General features: G+C 37.3%; 1 protein-coding gene across 1 annotated transcript in view; it reads right to left on the bottom strand.

The window, feature by feature from the left end:
- Positions 1-23,162, bottom strand: part of SCEL (sciellin) — a 95,487-nt gene that overhangs the window by 19,903 nt on the left and 52,422 nt on the right. The window contains exons 19-25 of the mRNA XM_047082050.1: positions 20,201-20,260; positions 19,513-19,572; positions 13,614-13,673; positions 11,460-11,522; positions 7,306-7,365; positions 7,103-7,162; positions 6,901-6,957 (exon numbers count right to left, since the gene is read on the bottom strand). Coding sequence (XP_046938006.1) covers positions 6,901-6,957; positions 7,103-7,162; positions 7,306-7,365; positions 11,460-11,522; positions 13,614-13,673; positions 19,513-19,572; positions 20,201-20,260 — 420 coding nt within the window. The remainder of the gene's footprint in view (positions 1-6,900; positions 6,958-7,102; positions 7,163-7,305; positions 7,366-11,459; positions 11,523-13,613; positions 13,674-19,512; positions 19,573-20,200; positions 20,261-23,162) is intronic.

Here is a 23,162-nt window from a genome sequence, read left to right as displayed (position 1 = left end):
GATTTTGAATAGTAGATTTAAACAAGGAATCAGAGTATGGACTCTCACTCACAAAATTAATATTGATAAGGATGAAAAATACTACAAAAATTTCTTGTAGTGTATTGAGATTTAATACTCCTTTTATATAACATCCAAACCACCAATAATTGATAAATCTGCAAATTGGGTAGCATTCCATAGCTACATTTAAACTTCACATTTAAAATACTAGCTGCATAATTTTGAAAATGTAGAAATTAGTTAGATTATTTTTTAATGGGAGTTACAGTAGGGAAAATATGCTAAGTAACACAAGTAAAAAGCACAAGATTTCAGAAGTAGCTCAGAAGTATTGCAATCAGACTGATCAGAATCAGACTGATTCTGCAGTCTGAATGATGTAAAATTCAGAACTGACTCTCTCAATGAACTATGTAAGGAAACTTCCCAGATCACATCATTCAAATTTAGAAAGGGAGACAGAAGACTTTTGCTAAACCCCGATGGCCCTTCGCTAATTATTAGAGCTACCTTCTTGGCCTCAAGGGCCACTGTACTACTTTAATAATCTGGGCATTAAGTAATCCTCCTTTGATAATTTTAAAATAATACTTTACTAAATACTTGGGGATAATGAGATAAAATTAAGAGAAGTACCATGATGTCACATATCCAGTTTCACCAGGATATGTGAATCTTGGGGGAATTAGAATTTTGTCCCAGCAAATGATTCTCCTACTGCTAACCTAGGATGAACTGAGGGCCACTGATGGACACTGATTGTTTTCACTATAACTTGAGAGTAGAGTCTCACTGCCATGGTTACATGGCTTTGCACTTAGAAACTGCTCCAAAAGATTTCTGAGATTAAATTTAAATTCCCTTTTTCCACTTCTCTAGGGGAGACCTTTAACTACCTTACCTAGCTCTGAGAACAGATATTAAATGGGTCCCCAAGGGGAAGACATTAGACCCCGAACTTTTAAGGCAGTCAGCTCCACCCACATCCAGACACTTAGTGTGCACCATGACCTTGTAGGAAAAGATCAGTAAAGGAAGTGATGGACATTTCGCCTCCATTGGTGTCAGTCACCCCTGAATTGCATATATTTCTTTTTTTATGCAGGTCTTAGATCTGGCTTTGTATCCTTGTTCTGGGACATTGTTAGGGATGGAATTGTGTTTCCCCCACCAAATTCACATGCTGAAGTCCTAATGCTAGTATGTCAGAATGTGACTTTACTTAAAGATAGGGTCTTCACAGAGGTAATCACATTCAAATGAGGTCATTGGGGTAGGCCCTAATCCAATATGACTGGTATCTTTACAAGAAGAGGAAATTTGGACTAAGACACACACAGATGGAAGACAATGTGAAGATACAGGATGAAGGCAGCCTTCTACAAGCCAAGGAGAGAGACCTGGAATAGACTCTTCTCTCTCAATCATCAGAGGGAACCAACCCTGCAGACAAGTCACCTTATTCTTGGACTTCTAGCTTGTAGAACTGTGCGAAATACATCTCTATTTTAAGCCCCTAAGTCTGTGGTACTTGTTATGGCACCCCTAGAAAACCAACAGAGATCTCCTGTGCCTTCACAACATGATTACACTCGGTTTCTCAGCCTGATCCTGCACATCCTCACTTCTGCTGGCACTTTCTGTTCCTGGCTTCTGCGGACGCTGGGTCTTTGCACATCCTCCATCCCCGCCCAAGGACCCAAGCCTTTGTAGACCCCAGCTACTAGGAGGGAGAGCAGGAATAGGCTTGGACCTGAGAAACAAGGAAGCCAGAATCTAACAAATCCAACAACTACAAGTAGGTAACTCAAAATTGGAACCTATGCAAAAGCCTTCAAAGAAGCGTATGCCCAAAGTGGTATAATTGTGAATCATCAAATAAACCACATTAGTGGTTTCATAGAATTTTTGTTGTTTTTATTAAACAGCATCACATATCAAATTTGACAGAGTGGATTATAGTATTTTATTCTGAATAATCTATACTAATATGCAAAGCAAAATGAAAAGTTCCAGAGTATGAGAAGCACAAAATGTGTATTTGCTTTGGTTGTTCACTCTGATTGACGTCATCAGCTAGATTGGAAGATCCAATAAAAGAAGTTCAGATTGCCCATAAACTTCCCAAGTTGAAGGATACAAAAATAAATTCCCACTCTCAGTAACAACACATCTATTGCGTCGTGTTTTTACACTGTGGTAGAAAATGAAAAGCTGTGCGTCAAAGTGTGACAAGTAGATTTTTATAGAAGCCCAGCTACATGCAGCAGGGTGGAGCAAAGGCTTGATTCCAAACCCTTTCCATGACAGTTGCAGTGGAAGGAAGACTTTATAACTCTATACATTTATGAGCAATTTGAATTAGCTCCAAGAAAAATTGCCAGTTCTCTGTGGATACAGTGAGGAAGGCTAAAAAGAAATTTTGTTAGCCTTTGCACCTAAAAATGCTTTTTTAAATCTAGCTTTCAAAATTGGGGGTGGGGTGGGGAATGAGTTACCTGTTATGTAAAGTCACAGCACAAATCTTGAATATAAGCATTTATCTTTGTTATAGTAATATCTATTTTCCACTGTCCCACTACAGAGCAGATGAAGAAAAAAATAGGTATCACTATGTCTGCCTTTATACAACTTTTCTCAAGATACGCTCTGCATGAGAGAAAGTTAACAGCTCACTCACCACTCTCATGAGGGCGTGGGAGGTATTTATTAAAAGCTGCAATATGTTTCTCTCTCTACAGTTTACTTAAATTGCTTTTGTAGAGTATCAAACACATTTGCAAAATTAAGAGCCTCCATATAAAAAATTTACTATGGCACTTCTTCTATGCCAAGAACTAAATCTTAGGCATTAAGCTTTAGTTCAAAAGGAATATTTGTCTTTCAAAAGGAAGTACAGAATACAGAGAGATAAGTGGTATAATTCTTCAGCTCTGTTGACATGGCAAAATGGGCCTGGTTTTATATATCTTTATAGGTCTTTTCAATGAGAAAGTCTTAAATATTTTATATTAAAGAAATTAACAGGTCCATAGGAAATTGGAAAATATAGGTATTTTAAATGTAAGATGTACTCAAGAATTTTAGTGGCTTTAAGTCATCACCATGGTTATTGAGGTTATGTCATGAGCAAGAGATAGTCAATGGCTTCATCAAGCAGACCAGTCATAAGATATCAAATTCCTTCAATCTGGTTTCACTTGTGGGGGCTCAGAATGTTAGAGCTGAAAAGCAATAAGCTTTATCTAGATGGACGACCAAAGGTCCTTGATTAGTTTGAGACTTTAGACTTTAATTCACAGAGTTTTTGTTAAGCACCGAAAATGTGTCAGGCATTGTGCTCTACCTATATTGTAAGTAAAGAAGTGAACAAGACAGACCCAATCCTTACCCTCAAAGATCTTATAGTTGGGGAGAGGTGATTAAATAATAATTCCCTCTAGGAGACAAAAGCTTGGGACAGGAAGGTCAGAGAGCTTGAGAATATCTAAAAGAAGCATCTGATGCAGATGTGGTGGGTCCGGGGTGGGGGCCTCCCTGAGCTAAGTGAGAGACACCTAATTTGAGACCTAAAGAATAAGTAGAAGTTATCAATGCAATATGAATGAAAGATGGGTGGGGTTTGCCTGTGGAGGGAGCATCACGGTGGGCAGGGGTGGGGAAAGCCTGTGAAGGCAGGATCAGCTAGGCTTCGGAAACCAGGTTAAGGAGTATGGCCATTGTCCAACGGCAATGGGAAGCCACAAGAGGATTTAATCAGAATGACGTGATCAGATCTGTGCTTTAGGAAGATCACTCTACAGTGTGGCTAATGGACTAAAGGACAGAAGGCGAAACTGGTAGCAGAGGGACCAATTAGGAGGCCGAATTGTATTCTGGTCCTGGTAGTATCGGAAAAGATAAGGTATCTTAGTTCCTGAGATAGAGGCATGCAGAGTGGCCTGCCAATTATGGGGAATGAAGCACTGGAAAGAGTCAAGGTCACCCCTTCCCCCAGCTTTCTTCCTTGAGCAGAAATATGAGAAATCTGCAATAGGAAGATAGGAAGAAACTCTTCTCTTGTTGGAATACTAAAACTTGGAGGTATATGTCTTAGGAAGTAGGAAGCCCTTAAAATTATGGAAGTATAATAATACAAATAGTTCAGAATCTTTTTTCTACTTCAGATGAAGGATGTATTTTCTAACTGTAAAGGCCTCCATGGCACCAGCTGCTTTTCAATCTTCATTTGGGAGCAGAAGTTTATAGCCTCAGATAATTGAATGACTCCTTTTTATGTTGGTTCATGACAACGTGAGGCTGTCACTGCTAAAAGCCATGCAGGTTCTCCCTGAATAAATGAAAATTCTGTGCACATTTGCATTTGTTCATGTTGTTATGTTCCTAGAAGGAGCTCAGGGACACCTGCTTATATTCTGATTGATGACCAAAGTTTATTCCACCCCTAAGTGTGAATTACATATACAGCTGCTGGAAATGTCAGCAAAGTCACATAAAAAGGACTCTAATTCACTGCTGTTCTGCTATTAAATAATCAGTGGCCATGTCACATTGAATTGGATGTAAAATTGCCTGTGGCTGTTATCCCTCTGGGAGATGCTTTAAAATGCCCCTCTCTTTACCCATTAAAATCAAGTGGGCAGGGTAGATACATTATAGTTACAGGTGGCTGCGCCAATTGAATGAAGTCACTTTTTTCAAGTAAGCAGCTTTCCTGTTTGTCTGTTCTGCTCTAATTCTTGATAACCTGGCTGATTATCATTAAATCTGGTGTCACTCCTAAAGAAGAGCCAGACGTTGCTTAGGTTAGATTTATGGATCAAGCCTCCATCTGAAAGCCATATGATGGCCAATATTTTAAAATTTTCTTTTTATAGGAATCTCATCCATATAAGGAAAATGCCTTCTTTCTATAGATGTTTTATTAGAAGTTGCTGAAATACAAACTACCTCTTTATAAAATTGGTATCTTCTAATAAACAAAAGATAAAACTCTTACCAGAAAGTTACCATGGTCTGTCAACATAGCACATTTGCCAGAGGGAAGGAGGGAAGGAAGTGAGAAAAAGTGAGAAAAGTGAGAAAGTGAGGAAAAGTGTGTGTGTGTGTGTGTGTGTGTGTGTGTGTGTGTGTGTGTCAGAGACAGAGACAGAGACAGAGACAGAGAGACAGAGAGAAGTACATTTTGTGGAATCAGACACTGAGGGAGGGGTTGGCTACAGGAGCCACTGTTAGTTATTCTGTACGTGGTTATTAAACCTAATCACTTCCAGCACAGTTGGGGACCTCCTAACAATCTTAATACTATTACTAATAAAAAGAAAATTCCATCCCAACCAAAACCACTATGAAGAAATGCTTCTACTTAACAGAGATATTTCCATACAATCATCAGTGGCAGGGTTGACACCAAAATCTGCTATTATTTCAGCTAGTAGGAAACCTCTATGAGGTAAGTACTTTCTCTCTTCCCTGTCACTTAAGTGATAATTTGCTCGAATAAGCATATGTAATTGTACTTCTTTCGCTGCAGGAAGGGGGATTTAGAAGGGAAGGGACTGTGGTGAGTATAAAGGATGGCAAGAAGATGGGAGTCTGTTTTTCTTCTAGGCAGTGGCATCAGAAGGACTTGAGTTTAGACCCAGGATATGTTTTCTTTCTTCAGAAGGTCATTTAATGTCTTTGAGTTATACTCCCCTCTTCTATGAAGTAGGCTATATGAATATATTTCTCATGAATATGTTTCTCATTGTAAGGATTGAATGTATGTAAATTGCCAGTCACATGAAAGGGGCTCAGTAAGTGCTACTTCTCTCAGTGACGGTGGCTCTTCCAGTGCCTCCCTCCTCCAAAGACCCCATCACCCCAGTGATAAAACCATATAAGCAGAAATAGCAAAATCACATAGTAACATAGACAACAAACTAGGAGACGCAAGAGTTGAGCCATGAATGTACTACACTGCCTTCTTTCCCCCAGTGGGTTCAAAGCACGTTTCCGTATGTTAACTTGCTTTCCTCATCTTAGAATATTGACACTATGGTTCCCAGCTTTATGTTTATAATGATAACATTTCAGGTCAGCAGGACAATTTGAATTTCTAATATTAGGCACTTGGGTGCATTATCTATTATTACCTTATTGTCTATTAATAAGCCCCTTTAGGTGAAAGATGTAGACATCACATAAAGATACTAAATTATACTATATTTGCAGAACTCAAAATGAAAGTTCAAGGTTAAAAATCTGCTGTAATATTCTGTGAGTCCACACAAACTGTGGATCTGTAATTTGAGGACCCTGAATATCCTTTCTGATGCTTTATAGTCATCTATATAAGCCACCAGTTTGGTTCAGTTTCTTGGAAATACGTTTTCTTCTGATTTGATTGCATTCAGTTTTCATTTCAGTCCTAACATGCTGTAGACAACAAACAAAGTTGCACTCCTGTAAATAAATAAAAAGTACAGAACCGAGTCCCAAATAGTGTGATTCCAGAGGAGTGCAAGATGTTTCCTTGCTGACAGGAGACACATGACTTAGAACTGTGTCTTCATTTGAACACTAAAGAAAAATAAAAGGCTTCTTTTTAAAAAAAAAATTTTATGTTTATTTTTAAGAGAGAGAGAGAGAGAGACAGAGAGCAAGCAGGGGAGGGGCTGAGAGAGAGGGAGACACAGAATCTGAAGCAGGGTCCAGGTTCTGAGCTGACAGCAAAGAGCCTGACATGGGGCTCGAACTCACCATCTGTGAGATCATGGCCTGAGCTGAAGTCAGATGCTTAACCAACTGAGCCACCCAGGCACCCCAATAAAAGGCTTCTTTAAGAGAGAGAGAAAGAAACACAATTCCTAACTAGAACCTTGAGAACACCTCAAGATAGGCAAAGTCATTTACCGCTCAGTGTTTTTGAGACCTGAAGATTTCACTTTAATGAGACTGTCCAAGCCTTCACTGTTCGAAAGAGAAAAAAAAAAAAATAAATTCAGATTAGTGATAGGTTTTGGCTGTGCTGGGTCAATAAAGCCACATTATAAATCCACTGCACCCAGGGGCAACAGACAGATGAAAACATGAAATGACTATTTTATTTGATTACCTCTGACTGCTTCTGATCACTGCAGGACTCACTTTGATGAGGTTATCCAGATCCTGGTTTCTTTAAATAGAAAAATAAAAGGAGAGAAGGTTAATGGTAAAGTTCTTTTGGCAGGAGCATTAAGGTTATAAATCTGCTTGACATAATAATAAACCAAAATATTCTTCCTGCCCAAAGCACAAAAATTAATATAGTTCTATTACCTTCGGTTGTTGGTGAGAGTTTCAGGACTCACTCTGATGAGCTTATCAAGATCTCGATTTCTTTAAGTGAAAAAAAAAAAAATTAAAGCAGCTTGGGTTAGAGGTAACGCGGGTTCAAGTTGGTTGGAATTAGAAGAAAGGATTAGCCGTCTTATCATTTAGCATGAGACATACTGGTTTGGCATAGAACAGCCTTGAAATAAGTTTTCTAGCTAATTTGGGGGGACAGTCTATGCTGGATTTGAAGAGAAGTTGCTCTGACTTTACATACTTCATACAGCAAACATCTGGGATTAACAACTTTCCACTCTGCAGTGTTTTAACGTTATGAAGATACAAGCTGATTTTAATGCCCTTGTCCTTGTTAGTTTTTAAATCATATTCACCAACTGAAGATATTTTTTAAAATAAGCTCTAAAATTGGGATTATACTTAGCATAAGACTTGGCAAGGAGCGTTCTAGCAATCCTTCAAAACCATGACATTTCTTTCCTTTACAATAACTAAAAAGCTGAAATGAACTCAGCTGTTCATGGTCAAATTAGTTACATGCTCTGAAGACTGTCCGCTTCCTATCTGAAGCCACACCAGTTTGTTTCCTCAGTCAAGAACAGTATTTCTTCCCACATAGTTTGCTGCCATTCACTGCCTTCGTGTCATACCTTGTTTTAAGGGCTGGCAAGTGGTGATTTTTCAGTTGTTCCTGTAAACCCCTTTTTAATATTTATTCAGAGAAATGTGTCATCCTGTAATGGCAAGAAATCATAGGACTGGGGTGCCTGGATGACAGTCAGTTAAGCGTCCAACTTTTCATTTCAGCTCGGGTCATGATTTCACAGTCTGCGGGTTCGAACTCCATGTCAGGCTCAGCGCTGACAGTGGACACAGCCTGCTTGAGATTCTCTGTCCCCCTCTCTGTCTGCCCCTCCCCCACTCATGAGCACGTGTGTTCTCTCTCTCTCTCAAAAATAAATAAACATTAAAAAAAAATAGAAATCACAGGACTGAGAATGCCTGCTTTCAGTACCATCTTGGACAGCAACTTGCCTGTCTACCCTTCCCTCCAAACAGTCCTTTCTCCTTATATAAAAATAAGAGACATTTTACTTGTCAAAAATATTAAAACAATGTTGAGAGCTGAAGGGGAGCCATTTAGAACTTCATCACTGAAAAGTTCTGAGAAAAAGAACTGCATTTCCCTCCCCCAAACCTAATACTTCCATTGAATGTGCTTCCCAGCCCCTGGCTTCCATCATTGTTCTCAGATTTCCATGGTAGACAGAAAGCTGCTAACTGAATTTTCACTGTTTTGAATTATCTTCAGGAATAGTGTTCGCAATTAAAGATAACCAATTGGTTTCTACAAATACTATTAAAGGAAGGATTATTCTATAAGAGCTATCTAAAATATAATTTCCTTGTATAAACTGATTGCAAGATTTAGTATAAAGCTCAACTGTGCCTAAAAGACAATGATCTCTAAAGTGAGATTATTTTACACCTTAAACTATTGTAACACGGTATGTTAACTGTACAGGAATTAAAAATTTTTTAAAATAAAACAAAGTGAGGTTAATTTCATATATTAGAATAAAAAATACAAAGAATAAGACTTTGTAGAGAAGATAATGTGTTCAAAGGCCACAATATTTTTTAGTGTAACTACATATAACATTCATGTGCCAACATGATTAAACTGCACACACAACCATGGGAACTTCCATTTTCACTCTTCTGATGAGCAGAGAAAATGTCATTTATGCAACAACCTGGAAAAGTGATATTCAAATTACTGTTTCATAAAGCGCATTAAGAAATACATTTTAGGGGCGCCTGGGTGACTCAGTCAGTTAAGCATCCAACTCTTGATTTTGGCTCAGGTCATGATCTCAAGGTTCGTGAGATTGAGCCCCTGCTATTAGCACAGAGTCTGCTTGAGAGTCTCTCTCTCCTACTCTCTCTGCCCCTTACCCACTCACACTTGCAGGCATTTGTGCTCTCTCTCTCAAAATAAATAAATAAACTTAAAAAAAAGAAATAAGGTTTACATCACAACTCAATATTCTCTTCAGATAGAGATATGCACACTCACACACACACACATGAGCAAACACAAATTTCATTAAATAATACCCTTACTACATAATAACTCTCATGTTTTCCACTCTATTTAATTAATTTTATTTAATTGAGGGAAAGTGCTGATTGCTACTTGCTGTATTAATTACAAGACCCGTTGGTGGGTTTTGACCCATAGTTTGAGAAATCCTGGCTTAGAAAATATATAATTGTATGCTATGTCCTACCACTACTGAAAAGACAACAGTGTTTTAACAAAACGAGGATCTCAGTATCAGTTCTGAATTGCCTTGATTGATAGCATCACGCAATTTATCTCAATGACTTGAAAATAACAAATATATAGACCCCTTTTTCAGGCCTTGGGTCCCTGAAAATGCAGAAATCTTATATCTAAACTTAATCCGGGAAAAATGTAACATTCTTTCTGTAACAAGTTTCTGCTTTCATTTGTTTTGCTTTAAGGATATGGTAAAGGGATATGTTAGAATATTTATCTATCACTGACTCCGTGTAGTTTAAGAGCTGCAAAGTGTTTTGCAGCCATTTGCACATTTGTGCCATTGTCACCTATGAAATAATATTTCAAGTGACCCTGTAGAGCAGTAAAGGACACCTTCTGGCTGTCCCATGGCAAGAGCAACAATCCTAGCTTTATAAACCTCCACTATTTCTGGAGGTGTTTAATTAACTTTCATTTCTTTTAAGATCAAAGTTGGTGTGCTGGGAGCCCCCAGGAGTTGGGCTGGGAGTCAGAAAAACTCACGGAGACTATGAGATTTTTGCTCCTAGCCTCAGTATTCTCATCTGTAAAATGAGGAGACTGGAACAGCTCTACGACTCTGCCCATCTCCAACGTCTTCTACTCCTAGGAAACTATGGATATGGGCTTGACTGCCTGTCATGTTTATTAAATTAGCTATTCAGTGCTTCTTTTCCCTTTTAAATGCAATGTACTGACAATGCATTCTATATTCAGCAAGCAGTACATGAGTGTTCCAAAATGTAATATATTAAATTGACAACCTATTCTTCTCTTGGAGTAACATCTCTGTGCCCTCCAGTACATAATTAGCTTTAATCTATGATAATTGCCTGCTGTTAATAAGACTGAGTATGTCTACTGAATTCTCTTTTTGGCATCCATGGCCTATAATTATACCTAATGTGCAACTAATGATACCTAGTTGTAAGCTTCAAACCCAATAGGTTCCTCATAATTATTCATTCCCTAACAGATCACAAAACTATCAGTCTTGCACTAGTTTTCTCCGTGACCCTGGTCAGATCACTTAACCTTTGTCTGTTTCCTCTTCTGGAAATTGAATAGGTTTGACTGAAACAGGGGTTTTCAAAATTGTTCAGACTAACAGGACTGGGAGTTCTCTGGGATTCCTTCCTTGATCTCTAAAATTTTGCAGTTTTTATATGTACCAACTAAACTCAAAAAGGGAAATCAATATATGTATATAGTGTGCAACAGTTTAAAAATCTTCATATACCCAGAAACAAAAAGTGAGTTTTATTATCTTACAGACACTGCCTAAAGAAATACCAAATTTTATGTCCACAACTTTGCTGGGAGCATCAAACTATCTAAGAAGCAATAAACCTCATAAAATTTCCACCGACTACCAGAAAATGCTCTATGAAATGAAGTAAAGGTAATGCTGCTACTACATCTAATAAAGTGTTCTAGGTGTTTTTAGGAATTAACTATTATTAACAAATTGTCATCAGTTAAAGAGACAAAGGTGTTAACATCAATATCATAAAGGAAAAAACAACAAATTAGCACATAGACCAGCTATGTTCTCACAATCGGTCTCTTCAACTGCTTCACTTGAGGAGGAAAGAAGTAAAGACACCAGCATATTATTTTCTTCAGCTACCTCTCTTTCTTGCTAGGAACAAATAGATATTTATTTCCAGGAATATATCAAAATCATGATGGTTTTTCAAGACGTATATTCAGTTTGCCCACAGAATGACTACAAATTATTTACATTTGTATTGTGTTTTAAGAGGAAAAACAAAACAAAACAAAACAAAACAAATTAACATCTTTCTCTTACCCGGCCATGTTTTTGACAGCTTTGGGGCCTACATTAATAAGTTCATCAAGACTTGCTTTACTGCTAAAACAAAATAAAATAAAAGGTCAAATTCAGCTGGAAACCAGCAAATTTTATGACTGACATTTTTTCTTTTGACACATGTAAATCATACAATGGGATCCTAGATAAAAGTAACAAGTTTACTGAGTTTCTACTTCCCAAAGTTTTTAAAATCCTCAAAACAACCCACTGAGGTAGATATCACCATCTTCCCTTTACAAATAAAGAAACCGAGCTTCCTGGAAGGTAGGGCATTCTTTGGGGGCAGGTAGGAAGAAGTGATTAAGAATGAACCAGGTTTGAAACCATAGCAACTGGACCCCAAACCTCACGCTCCTTCCCACTATCATCCTTTCTCTCTGTCCACAGTAACTGCTTACATCTCCACCATGTTCTTCACCAACATCATCGCAGTAATCCTGAGAGGGAGCTTGGACTTATTCTGGTATGCATTTCTTGACTTTTGACCCCATATACGATGAGTCTTAACTCCCCAAGAAGACAGAAATATATTCAATGTCATCCAAAAATATTCTAGTATAAGAATAAGAATAGTATAGGAATGTTATGCCACCAACTTTCTCGAGTCATTTAAAGATCAATCTTTGGGTTTGTGAAAGAGTAGAAAGCCAATATTCTTTGTTTTATCCGGCTTTATGAATTTACAATTAATTTACTATGAATTTACAGTAATGATCTAGTTATGCTATTATTGTGTCAAAACTAATTTCTCAAATGGTAATTATAAAGAATTTGCTTCAATACTATAATAAAGTAAATTGAGACAATGAAAAAAGAAGAGCCTATCCAACACCACTACATATCAATAAATCAATTTGTTCTCATTTTTTTTCATGTCCTCTTTCAGAATGCCTTTAGCCAAATGATTAATCTTATTTTTTGGCAGAAATTGGAGACTTGCTCAAAAGTCTCAATATTCTTGGTAAAACCTACCTTGTGTATGCTGAGGGAATGAGTTTGGATCCTAAAAAAATGTTGCAAGTTGCAATAGGTGGTAAAATCAACTAAAATCAATAATAACGTGTACTTTTTTTCAACTTGAATATTAAATTAAATAATTGTTGCCAATTTAAAACTTCATCATTACTTGAATTCTTTTTAGCCCTATGTAAAAGCAGGTGGCTATGAATTCATTTCTTACACAATTATGTACATATGAGAATTTAATTTAGTTTTATTCTTGTTTCTTTCAAGACAACCCCAAATTTAAATTACTCTTGAGCTTTTGACTTTCCACATTATATTTTGTAGCAGAATTAGCATTTAGGATATTTTGGGAGGTTGTAACAAACAAAAGAAAAATATAAACATATAAGATTTATCATTTCCATGTGTTCCCCATTTCCATCCCCTCCAAAAACAACAAAAACAAAAGCAAGCAAGCAAAACAACATAACCTAGGACTTTTAAAAAACAGAGTTACTTCCTGATTTAAGGTATGCAGGTAATATATATAACGTGAATCTGTAACATTGAGGCTACTCTAAGATATTAATTCAATCACTTCAGAATTGCACTTCATGTAGTGCTAAATCAGAACAAGCAAGACTTCAGATTACATAAATTGCTTTTATTCTAAACACTCAAATGAATAATCATAGCTCTAAAGACACATTATTATAACAATGGGCTTTCATACCAACATTAACACCAAAAGCTTAAACAAGAAGGTTAATGTGGTATACCTTATTATTGTACAATATGCTATATACCCTGAAGAGAAAAAAAGGCCAGAAATGTTTGTATCATTTAATTAATCTTTCCAATTAACTCATAAACTAATTTAATCACACACAGGCCCTTTCATGTAAATGATTGCAACGTATTATGTGGAACTATTATACTGAAATAGAATTATGTTGAAATCCCAAGCACAATCGCATACTGATAAGAGACATTATAAGAAATTCTCTATCCTCCATTAAAGCTCAAGGCCTGGGAGCCCTGAGCAAGGACCTGAACACCAGGTTTCTAACACAGCTGTTGATTTTTGGTCCCATCACTGGCTGTCTCCATGGTGGGACAATGAGTTTTATTACATTTTTTTAAACAGAAAAACACAGAGGTATAGAAGAGTTCCATGAACCTCACCTTTGGTTAGTTCTGTTTGTTTCAGGAGCCACTTTGATGAGACTGTCAAGACTGTGGCCCCTTTAAACATGGAAGAAGTGATCAGATCAGTGGTTGATTTATATCATGTGGTTGCAAATATTTGTTAAAACTGAGAACCATTTTATATTGTAAAAATATTTTATTGTAAAATATTTATAAATATAGAGTTCATCTCAAAGGATTGGAATTTTCAGTCCTATGAATATACATATTTGGACATAACTACAGCTGCATAGAAGTAATAAAAAATAATCAATGATTTTAGGAAATTCATGATATGCCAGGCATTGTTCAAGTGATTCACAGGATTTATATAATTTAATCAATCATCCAATATAGGAAGTATTATCCCATGTTCACAAAGGGAAAAACTGAGACACAGACACAGAAAGATTAAGTGAAAGTGAAGTAATCTAACTCAAGAGTTAGATTCCATGATACCAACTTTCCATGATACCATGATTCCATGATACCAACCATTGTACTGGAACTTAGTAATTGAATTAGCATTGGAGTGACAAGACAGCACCTGGTCCAATTTCCTTATTGTGAGGACAAGAAAACTGAAGCCCAAATAGAAGTGACCAACTACATTTCACACTGTTAGTGAGGGCAGAGCCAGACCTAGATCCAAATCTATAGTCTCCCATTTAGTTCTCTTTCACCTCTTCTATGCCATCCTCTGCTTAAGAAAAATATACAAATTGGGATTCCTGGGTAGCTAAGTCAGTTAAGCATCCAACTCTTGATTTCGGCTCAGTTCATGATCTCACAGTGGGTCGTGAGATTGAGCCCCACATCAGGCTCTGTGCTGGCAGCTTGGAGCCTGCTTGGAATGCTCTCTTTCCCTCTCTCTCTGCCCCTCCCCCACTCATGTGTGCACACACACATGATCTCTCTCTCAAAATAAATAAACTTTGAAAAAGAGAAAAGAAAAATAAACAAAACAATAAAGTGTCTTGTCCATTCTTGGAAATCAACTGTGCATCTAACTAATCAAAGTTACCTCCATTATATTAAAACTTAGTTAACCATTTTTTTTAATATATGAAATTTATTGTCAAATTGGTTTCCATACAACACCCAGTGCTCATCCCAAAAGATGCCCTCTTCAATGCCCATTACCTACACTTCCCTCCCTCCCACCCCCCCCCCCCCATCAACCCTCAGTTTGTTTTCAGTTTTTAAGAGTCTCTCATGCTTTGGCTCTCTCCCACTCTAACCTCATTTTTTTTTTCCTTCCCCTCCCCCATGGGTTTCTGTTAAGTTTCTCAGGATCCGCATAAGAGTGAAAACATATGCTATCTGTCTGTCTCTGTATGGCTTATTTCACTTAGCATCACACCCTCCAGTTCCATCCACGTTGCTACAAAGGGCCATATTTCATTCTTTCTCATTGCCACGTAGTACTCCATTGTGTATATAAACCACAATTTCTTTATCCATTCATCAGTTGATGGACATTTAGGCTCTTTCCAGAATTTGGCTATTGTTGAGAGTGATAAACATTGGGGTACAAGTGCCCCTATGCATCAGTACTCCTGTATCCCTTGGGTAAATTCCTAGCAGTGCTATTGCTGGGTCATAGGGTAGATCTATTTTTAATTTTTTGAGGAACCTCCACACTGTTTTCCAGAGTGGCTGACCAGTTTGCATTCCCACCAACAGTGCAAGAGGGTTCCCATTTCTCCACATCCTCTCCAGCATCTATAGTCTCCTGATCTGCTCATTTTGGCCACTCTGACTGGCGTGAGGTGATATCTGAGTGTCGTTTTGATTTGTATTTCCCTGATGAGGAGCGACGTTGAGCATCTTTTCATGTGCCGGTTGGCCATCTGGATGTCTTCTTTAGAGAAGTGTCTATTCATGTTTTCTGCCCATTTCTTCACTGGATTATTTGTTTTTCGGGTGTGGAGTTTGGTGAGCTCTTTATAGATTTTGGATACTAGCCCTTTGTCCAATATGTCATTTGCAAATATCTTTTCCCATTCCGTTGGTTGCCTTTCAGTTTTGTTGATTGCTTCCTTTGCTGCGCAGAAGCTTTTTATCTTCATGAGGTCCCAATAGTTCATTTTTGCTTTTTAATTCCCTTGCCTTTGGAGATGTGTCAAGTAAGAAATTGCCGCGGCTGAGGTCAGAGAGGTCTTTTCCTGCTTTCTCCTCTAAGGTTTTGATGGTTTCCTGTCTCACATTCAGGTCCTTTATCCATTTTGAGTTTATTTTTGTGAATGGTGTAAGAAAGTGGTCTAGTTTCATTCTTCTGCATATTGCTGTCCAGTTCTCCCAGCACCATTTTTTAAAGAGACTTCTTTCCATTGGATATTCTTTCCTGCTTTGTCAAAGATTAGTTGGCCATACTTTTGTGGGTCTAGTTCTGGGGTTTCTATTCTATTCCATTGGTCTATGTGTCTGTTTTTGTGCCAATAGCATGCTGTCTTGATAATTACAGCTTTGTAGTAGAGGCTAAAGTCTGGGATTGTGATGCCTCCTGCTTTGGTCTTCTTCAAAATTACTTTGGCTATTTGGGGCCTTTTGTGGTTCCATATGAATTTTAGGATTGCTTGTTCTATCTTCAAGAAGAATGCTGGTGCAATTTTGATAGGGATTGCATTGAATGTGTAGACAGCTTTGGGTAGTATTGACATTTTAACAATATTTATTCTTCCAACCCATGAGCACGAAATGTTTTTCCATTTCTTTATATCTTCTTCAGTTTCCTTCATAAGCTTTCTATAGTTTTCAGCATACAGATCTTTTACATCTTTGGTTAGATTTATTCCTAGGTATTTTATGCTTCTTGGTGCAATTGTGAATGGGATCAGTTTCTTTATTTGTCTTTCTGTTGCTTCATTATTAGTATCTAAGAATGCAGCTGATTTCTGTACATTGATTTTGTATCCTGCGACTTTGCAGAATTCATGTATCAGTTCTAGCAGACTTTTGGTGGAGTCTGTCAGGTTTTCCATGTATAATATGATGTTATCTGCAAAAAGTGAAAGCTTGACTTCATATTTGCCAATTTTGATGTCTTTGATTTCCTTTTGTTGTCTGATTGCTGATGTTAGCACTTCCAACACTATGTTAAACAACAGCGGTGAGAGTGGATATCCCCGTCGTGTTCCTGATCTCAGGGTAAAAGCTCTCAGTTTTTCCCCATTGAGGATGATATTAGCTGTGGGCTTTTCATAAATGGCTTTTATGATGTTTAAGTATGTTCCTTCTATCCCGCCATTCTCAAGGGTTTTTATTAAGAAAGGATGCTGAATTTTGTCAAATGCTTTTTCTGCATCGATTGACAGGATCATATGGTTCTTTTCTTTTCTTTTATTAATGTGATGTATCACGTTGATTGATTTGTGGATGTTGAACCAGCCCTGCAGCCCAGGAATGAATCCCACTTGATCATCGTGAATAATTCTTTTTATATGCTGTTGAATTCGATTTGCTAGTATATTGTTGAGAATTTTTGCATCCATATTCATCAGGGATATTGGCCTATAGTTCTCTTTTTTTAGTGGGTCTCTGTCTGGTTTAGGAATCAAAGTAATACTGGCTTCATAGAATGAGTCTGGAAGTTTTCCTTCCCTTTCTATTTTTTGGAATAGCTTGAGAAGGATAGGTATTATCTCAGCTTTAAATGTCCGGTAGAATTCCCCAGGGAAGCCATCTGGTCCTGGACTCTTATTTGTTGGGAGATTTTTGATAACTGGTTCAATTTCTTTGCTGGTTATGGGTCTGTTCAAGCTTTCTATTTCCTCCTGTTTAAGTTTTGGAAGTGTGTGGGTGTTTGGGAATTTGTCCATTTCTTCCAGGTTGTCCAGTTTGTTGGCATATAATTTTTCATAGTATTCCCTGATCATTGCTTGTATTTCTGAGGGATTGCTTGTAATAATTCCATTTTCATTCATGATTTTATCTATTTGGATCATCTCCCTTTTCTTTTTGAGAAGCCTGGCTAGAGGTTTATCCATTTTGTTTATTTTTTCAAAAAACCAACTCTTGGTTTCATTGCTCTGCTCTACAGTTTTTTTTTTTAGATTCTATATTGTTTATTTCTGCTCTGATCTTTATTATTTCTCTTCTTCTGCTGGGTTTAGGCTGCCTTTGCTGCTCTGCTTCTATTTCCTTTAGGTGTGCTGTTAGATTTTGTATTTGGGATTTTTCTTGTTTCTGGCGATAGGCCTGGATTGCAATGTATTTTCCTCTCAGGACTGCCTTTGCTGCATCCCAAAGCGTTTGGATTGTTGTATTTTCATTTTCGTTTGTTTCCATATATTTTTAAATTTCTTCTCTAATTGCCTGGTTGACCCACTCATTCTTTAGTAGGGTGTTTTTTAACCTCCATGCTTTTGGAGGTTTTCCAGACTTTTTCCTGTGGTTGATTTCAAGCTTCATAGCATTGTGGTCCAAAAGTATGCTTGGTATGATCCCAATTCTTGTATACTTATGAAGGGCTGTTTTGTGACCCAGTATGTGATCTATCTTGGAGAATGTTCCATGTGCACTCGAGAAGAAAGTATATTCTGTTGCTTTGGGATGCAGAGTTCTAAATATATCTGTCAAGTCCATCTGATCCAATGTATCATTCAGGGCCCTTGTTTCTTTATTGACCATGTGTCTAGATGATCTTTCCATTGTTGTAAGTGGGGTATTAAAGTTCCCTGCAATTACCACATTCTTGTCAATAAGGTTGCTTACGTTTGTGAGTAATTGTTTTATATATTTGGGGACTCCCGTATTCGGCACATAGACATTTATTTAGTTCTTCTTGATGGATAGACCCTGTAATTATTATATAATGCCCTTCTTTATCTCTTGTTACAGCCTTTAATTTAAAGTCTAGTTTGTCTGATATAAGTATGGCTACTCCAGCTCTCTTTTGACTTCCAGTAGCATGATAAATAGTTCTCCATCCCCTCATTTTCAATCTGAAGGTGTCCTCAGGTCTAAAATGAGTCTCTTGTAGACAGCAAATAGATGGATCTTGTTTTTTTTATCCATTCTGATACCTTATGTCTTTTGGTTGGTGCATTTAGTCCATTTACATTCAGTGTTATTATAGAAAGATATGGGTTCAGAGTCATTGTGATGTCTGTAGGTTTCGTGCTTGTAGCGATGTCTCTGGTACTTTGCCTCACAGAATCCCCCTTAGGATCTCTTGTAGGGCTGGTTTAGTGGTGATGAATTCCTTCAGTTTTTGTTTGTTTGGGAAGACCTTTATCTCTCCTTCTATTCTAAAATCCTTTGCTGGATAAAGGATTCTCGGCTGCATATTTTTTTCTGTTCAACACATTGAAGATTTCCTGCCATTCCTTCAGTAGAGAGATCCGTCACGAGTCTTATCGGTCTCCCTTTATATGTTAGAGCACGTTTATCCCTAGCTGCTTTCAGAATTTTCTCTTTATCCTTGTATTTTGCCAGTTTCACTACGGTATGTCGTGCAGAAGATCGATTCAAGTTACATCTGAAGGGAGTTCTCTGTGCCTCTTGGATTTCAATGCCTTTTTCCTTCCCCAGATCAGGGAAGTTCTCAGCTATTATTTCTTCAAGTACACCTTCAGCACCTTTCCCTCTCTCTTCCTCCTCTGGAATACCAATTTTGCGTAGATTATCTCTCATTAGTGCATCACTTAATTCTCTAATTTTCCCCTCATACTCCTTGATTTTTTATCTCTCTTTTTCTCAGCTTCTTCTTTTTCCATAATTTTATCTTCTAGTTCACCTATTCTCTAGTTAACCATTTTAGACATGAGGTCAGGGAGGTCACATTCTTAAACTATCATTGACCTCAGTGTCAGTCTCTTAAAATATTAATTTAATTATCTTTTCAACCATTGATATGTGTGAAACAAAAAAAAAGAAGCATATTAAAACTTACCCTTGCACACTTTTTCCTGTTCTTGGAACCACTTTGATGAGGTTATCAAGATCTTTGGAACTTAAACAAAAAAAATGATAAGTAAAAATGGAATTAAATCAACTAAGTATTTATTTAAAAGATATATATGCTCAAGATGAATTTTTCTATTAAGTTTTAAGAGAAATCAATACCAGTCTATGCCCTTAATTTAAAAAAGTACAATTTTGACTTCCATATAGATCATCAATATACTGGCTCAGATTCTTATTTACCCTCGAAATAAAACCATAATATCAGGGCAATATTGAGTTTTTAAAAAAAATCAATCAGGAACAATATAATGATTTGCAAAAACTTTCACACACCTCCCAAGTATTTAATCCAACACTGTAGCTGTTACTTAACTATATTTTGGTAATAATTTCCAATTTTGGTGCTTTCTTGCTTTAAAGGGATTTATATCCATTATGTCATTTGATCCTTCAACAATCAAGTGACAAAGGTAGAACAGACATGACCCTCATTTTATGACTAAAGAAGCCTCAGCTCAGAGTGTTCAAGGGACTTGCTCAAAGGCACCCATCTGGGAAGTAATGGATTTCAGACTTGCTGATTCCAGTGCAAAGATTTTTCCACATAGCTTCTCTGATGAGGGCCACAAATTGATGCAGTCAGGGAAGGAAGAAAGATAAGACATAATCTTCACCCTGCATTACTTCTGTTTACTTCAGGGGTCACGTTGATGAGATTGTCAAGGCTCTGGCCCCTTTAAAACATTGAAGAAATGGTGAGGTTAGTGATAGATTAACACCAAATGATGAAAACTATTTATTAAAACTCAGAAACTTTATTAACATTTACTGAGATCATGCCAAAGAATGGAATAATGTTAAAGTTGACTATGTAGGGATTTATACATCTCTGAGATTCAGTGAGACAATATTTTAATCTTGGCGACTTTAGGCCAGTCACAAATACTGCACTGGAACTCTGTCTCTATCGTGATTCGTTTAATGTCATGCTCCTAACCTTTGCCAGTGCGCTAAACATTTTCTAACAGTCTATATATGCATCGCATGGAACATTCCAGAAGGCACATCCTTTTAATATCAACTTCCAATATGCTGTGGGAATTTAAAATTAACCTTGAAGAATCCATATTTTGAAAAATTGACATTTATTAGTAGGTTTTCTATTCACAAGACTGGATGAAGATTAATATACCAGTTTGTTAAAGTCCGTGATATAGAACCTGGTATCTATCTGGCATTTATAACTATGTGTTAAAACTACAAATTTTGAGTAGTTGCATTGGCAACAAACAATAGGAAGATTAAAATCTATAGAGTTCTGAAATGTAAGATATATTTACTATAATAAAAAACCCCATGTAGTCATTAAAAACGTGTCAGTATTTTGTTGTTATCTTTTAATATTCTGTTTCTAATCTTAATGGAATTTTGCTTTTCTTATTGTTTCTGTTTTCCACATACGCAGCACAAGCCAATAGCCCTGTGACCTACAGAGGATGCCACATGGGTAAAGGACATCCGCAGAAGGTGCTTTTTAAAAATGTTTATTTATTTATTTCAAGAGAGAGAGAGAGAGAAAGAGGGAATATGCACAGGAAGGGTAGACAGAGGGAGAGAACCCCAAGCAGGGTCCATGCTGTCAGCGCAGAGCCCGGTGTGGGGCTCAATCCTACGAACTGTGAGATCATGACTTGAGTCAAAATCAAGAGTCGGGAGTTTAACCAACTGAGCCACCCAGGCTCCTCTAAAGAAGGTACTTTTATACCCTGTTTCTCCATGCTCTGTGGCCCTACTAAGATTGTATCACAAAGTCTCTGAGGTTGCATCTATACAACATCACAGATACAGGTATTTTGAAGCAACTAGATGTTGACTTAAGATTTTATTTTTATCCAGATATCTGAGAATGTATATACCCAGGCTAAAAGCAGCAACAAAAAAAAAATGTGTGGACTTTTTTTCATGCAAAATGAAACAACCTGAAAGAACCAACTATTCTACCCCAGAACACCCCCTTGTTGATGTGGTTTTTTTTTTTTTTTTTTTTTTTTTTTTACCTCTTGTTGATTTTTGCCTAAATGAAGTATGTGAGATTTAAATTCCAGAGTCAGAGAAAAAATATTCCAGGATTCTATTTTCACATTTGAGTACTCAAAAAAATAATACAACAGTAAGCATTACAACCACTCCCTTGTAATACTTATGTTGATTTTGGAGTTAGCTTTGATTATATTGCCAAGAACTTGATCTCTTTAAACATATTAAATAAAACATATATCAATGAGGGTTTATTTAAATCTCAAAGTAAATAAAATCAATAAAGAAGAGTGTTCTAATTAATGCAGTAATTTAAAATAATATTTTGAGCTAAACTGTGTAAATCAATGCCCCATAGTGTACGCATCCTCAGTATTTATTCATTCCCTCAATCCACAAATAGTTATGGACACGTGTGAATAATACAGACATAGGCTTAGCCCTCATGAAGCTTCCATTATAACTCAGGAAGAGGCAGGCAATATACAATCAAACATATAAATGAATGTCACAATTCTAAATAACAATACATGCTCTGAAGAAAATTAGAGAGTGCCTGGTGCCTGTGTTCTGGCACAGAACACAACTGGGGTTGGAGGAGGGGGTGGTGACAATTACATTTGGTGGTCAGAAATGACTTCTTTGAGAAAGTGACAATATGAGGGTAGAGCAGTCCCAAAATGGGAATAGCATATGCAGAAGTCTTAAAGCAGGAATGAGCCAGGAATACAAAAAAAGATCAGTTTGGCTGGACTTTATTGAACAAGTGAAAGACAATTGCTAAGGGTTAGAATTGTATTCTACCTGAAATGGACAAATATTGTACTTTTTTAAATAAGAGAGGGAGCTTTACTTTTAACAGATATACAGTGGTGCCTGGGTGGTTCAGTCAGTTAAGTGTCCAACTTCGGCTCAGGTCATGATCTTGTGGTTAATGAGTTCGAACCCCATGTCTGGCTCTGTGCTGACAGCTCAGAGCCTAGAGCCTGCCTTGGGATTCTCTGTCTCCCTCTCTCTGTCCCTCCCCTGCTTGAGCACTTTCTCTCTCTCTCTGTCTCTCAAAAACAAATAAACAAAAAAAAGTTAGGGGCGCCTTGGTGGCTCAGTCAGTTGAGCGTCCGACTTCAGTTCAGGTCATGATCTCACGGTTAGTGAGTTTGAGCCCTGCATCAGGCTTTGTGCTGACAGCTCGGAGCCTGGAGCCTGTTTCAGATTCTGTGTCTCCCTCTCTCTCTGCCCCTCCCCCACTCATACTCTGTCTCTGTCTCTCAAAATAAATAAACATTAAAAGATTTTTTTTACGTTAAAAAAATAAAAGATCTACAGAACTTAATTATGCGTAGTAAAAGAAAAAGACAACTACTGTCCCTAAAAGCTCTCAGCAAGCACAAACACACACTGTGCATACTCCCAAACATTGGACATGGGTGCACACACATACACATCCATGTACATATGTACTCATATACATACAAAAGCATAGATATACACGTATCCATGTATACACAGCATGCATGCATTGTTATGCAATCACACACAGGTGCGTTTGCAAAAACATGCACATACTCATATGCATGTGGACCGGTGTACATACAAAGG

Source organism: Lynx rufus, unplaced genomic scaffold (genome assembly GCF_022079265.1).
Source record: "Lynx rufus isolate CCGP_SWC_20201006 ecotype Redwood Valley unplaced genomic scaffold, mLynRuf1.p SCAF_1, whole genome shotgun sequence".
Lineage (NCBI taxonomy): Eukaryota > Metazoa > Chordata > Mammalia > Carnivora > Felidae > Lynx > Lynx rufus.
This window is presented reverse-complemented; position numbering and strand designations above follow the sequence as displayed.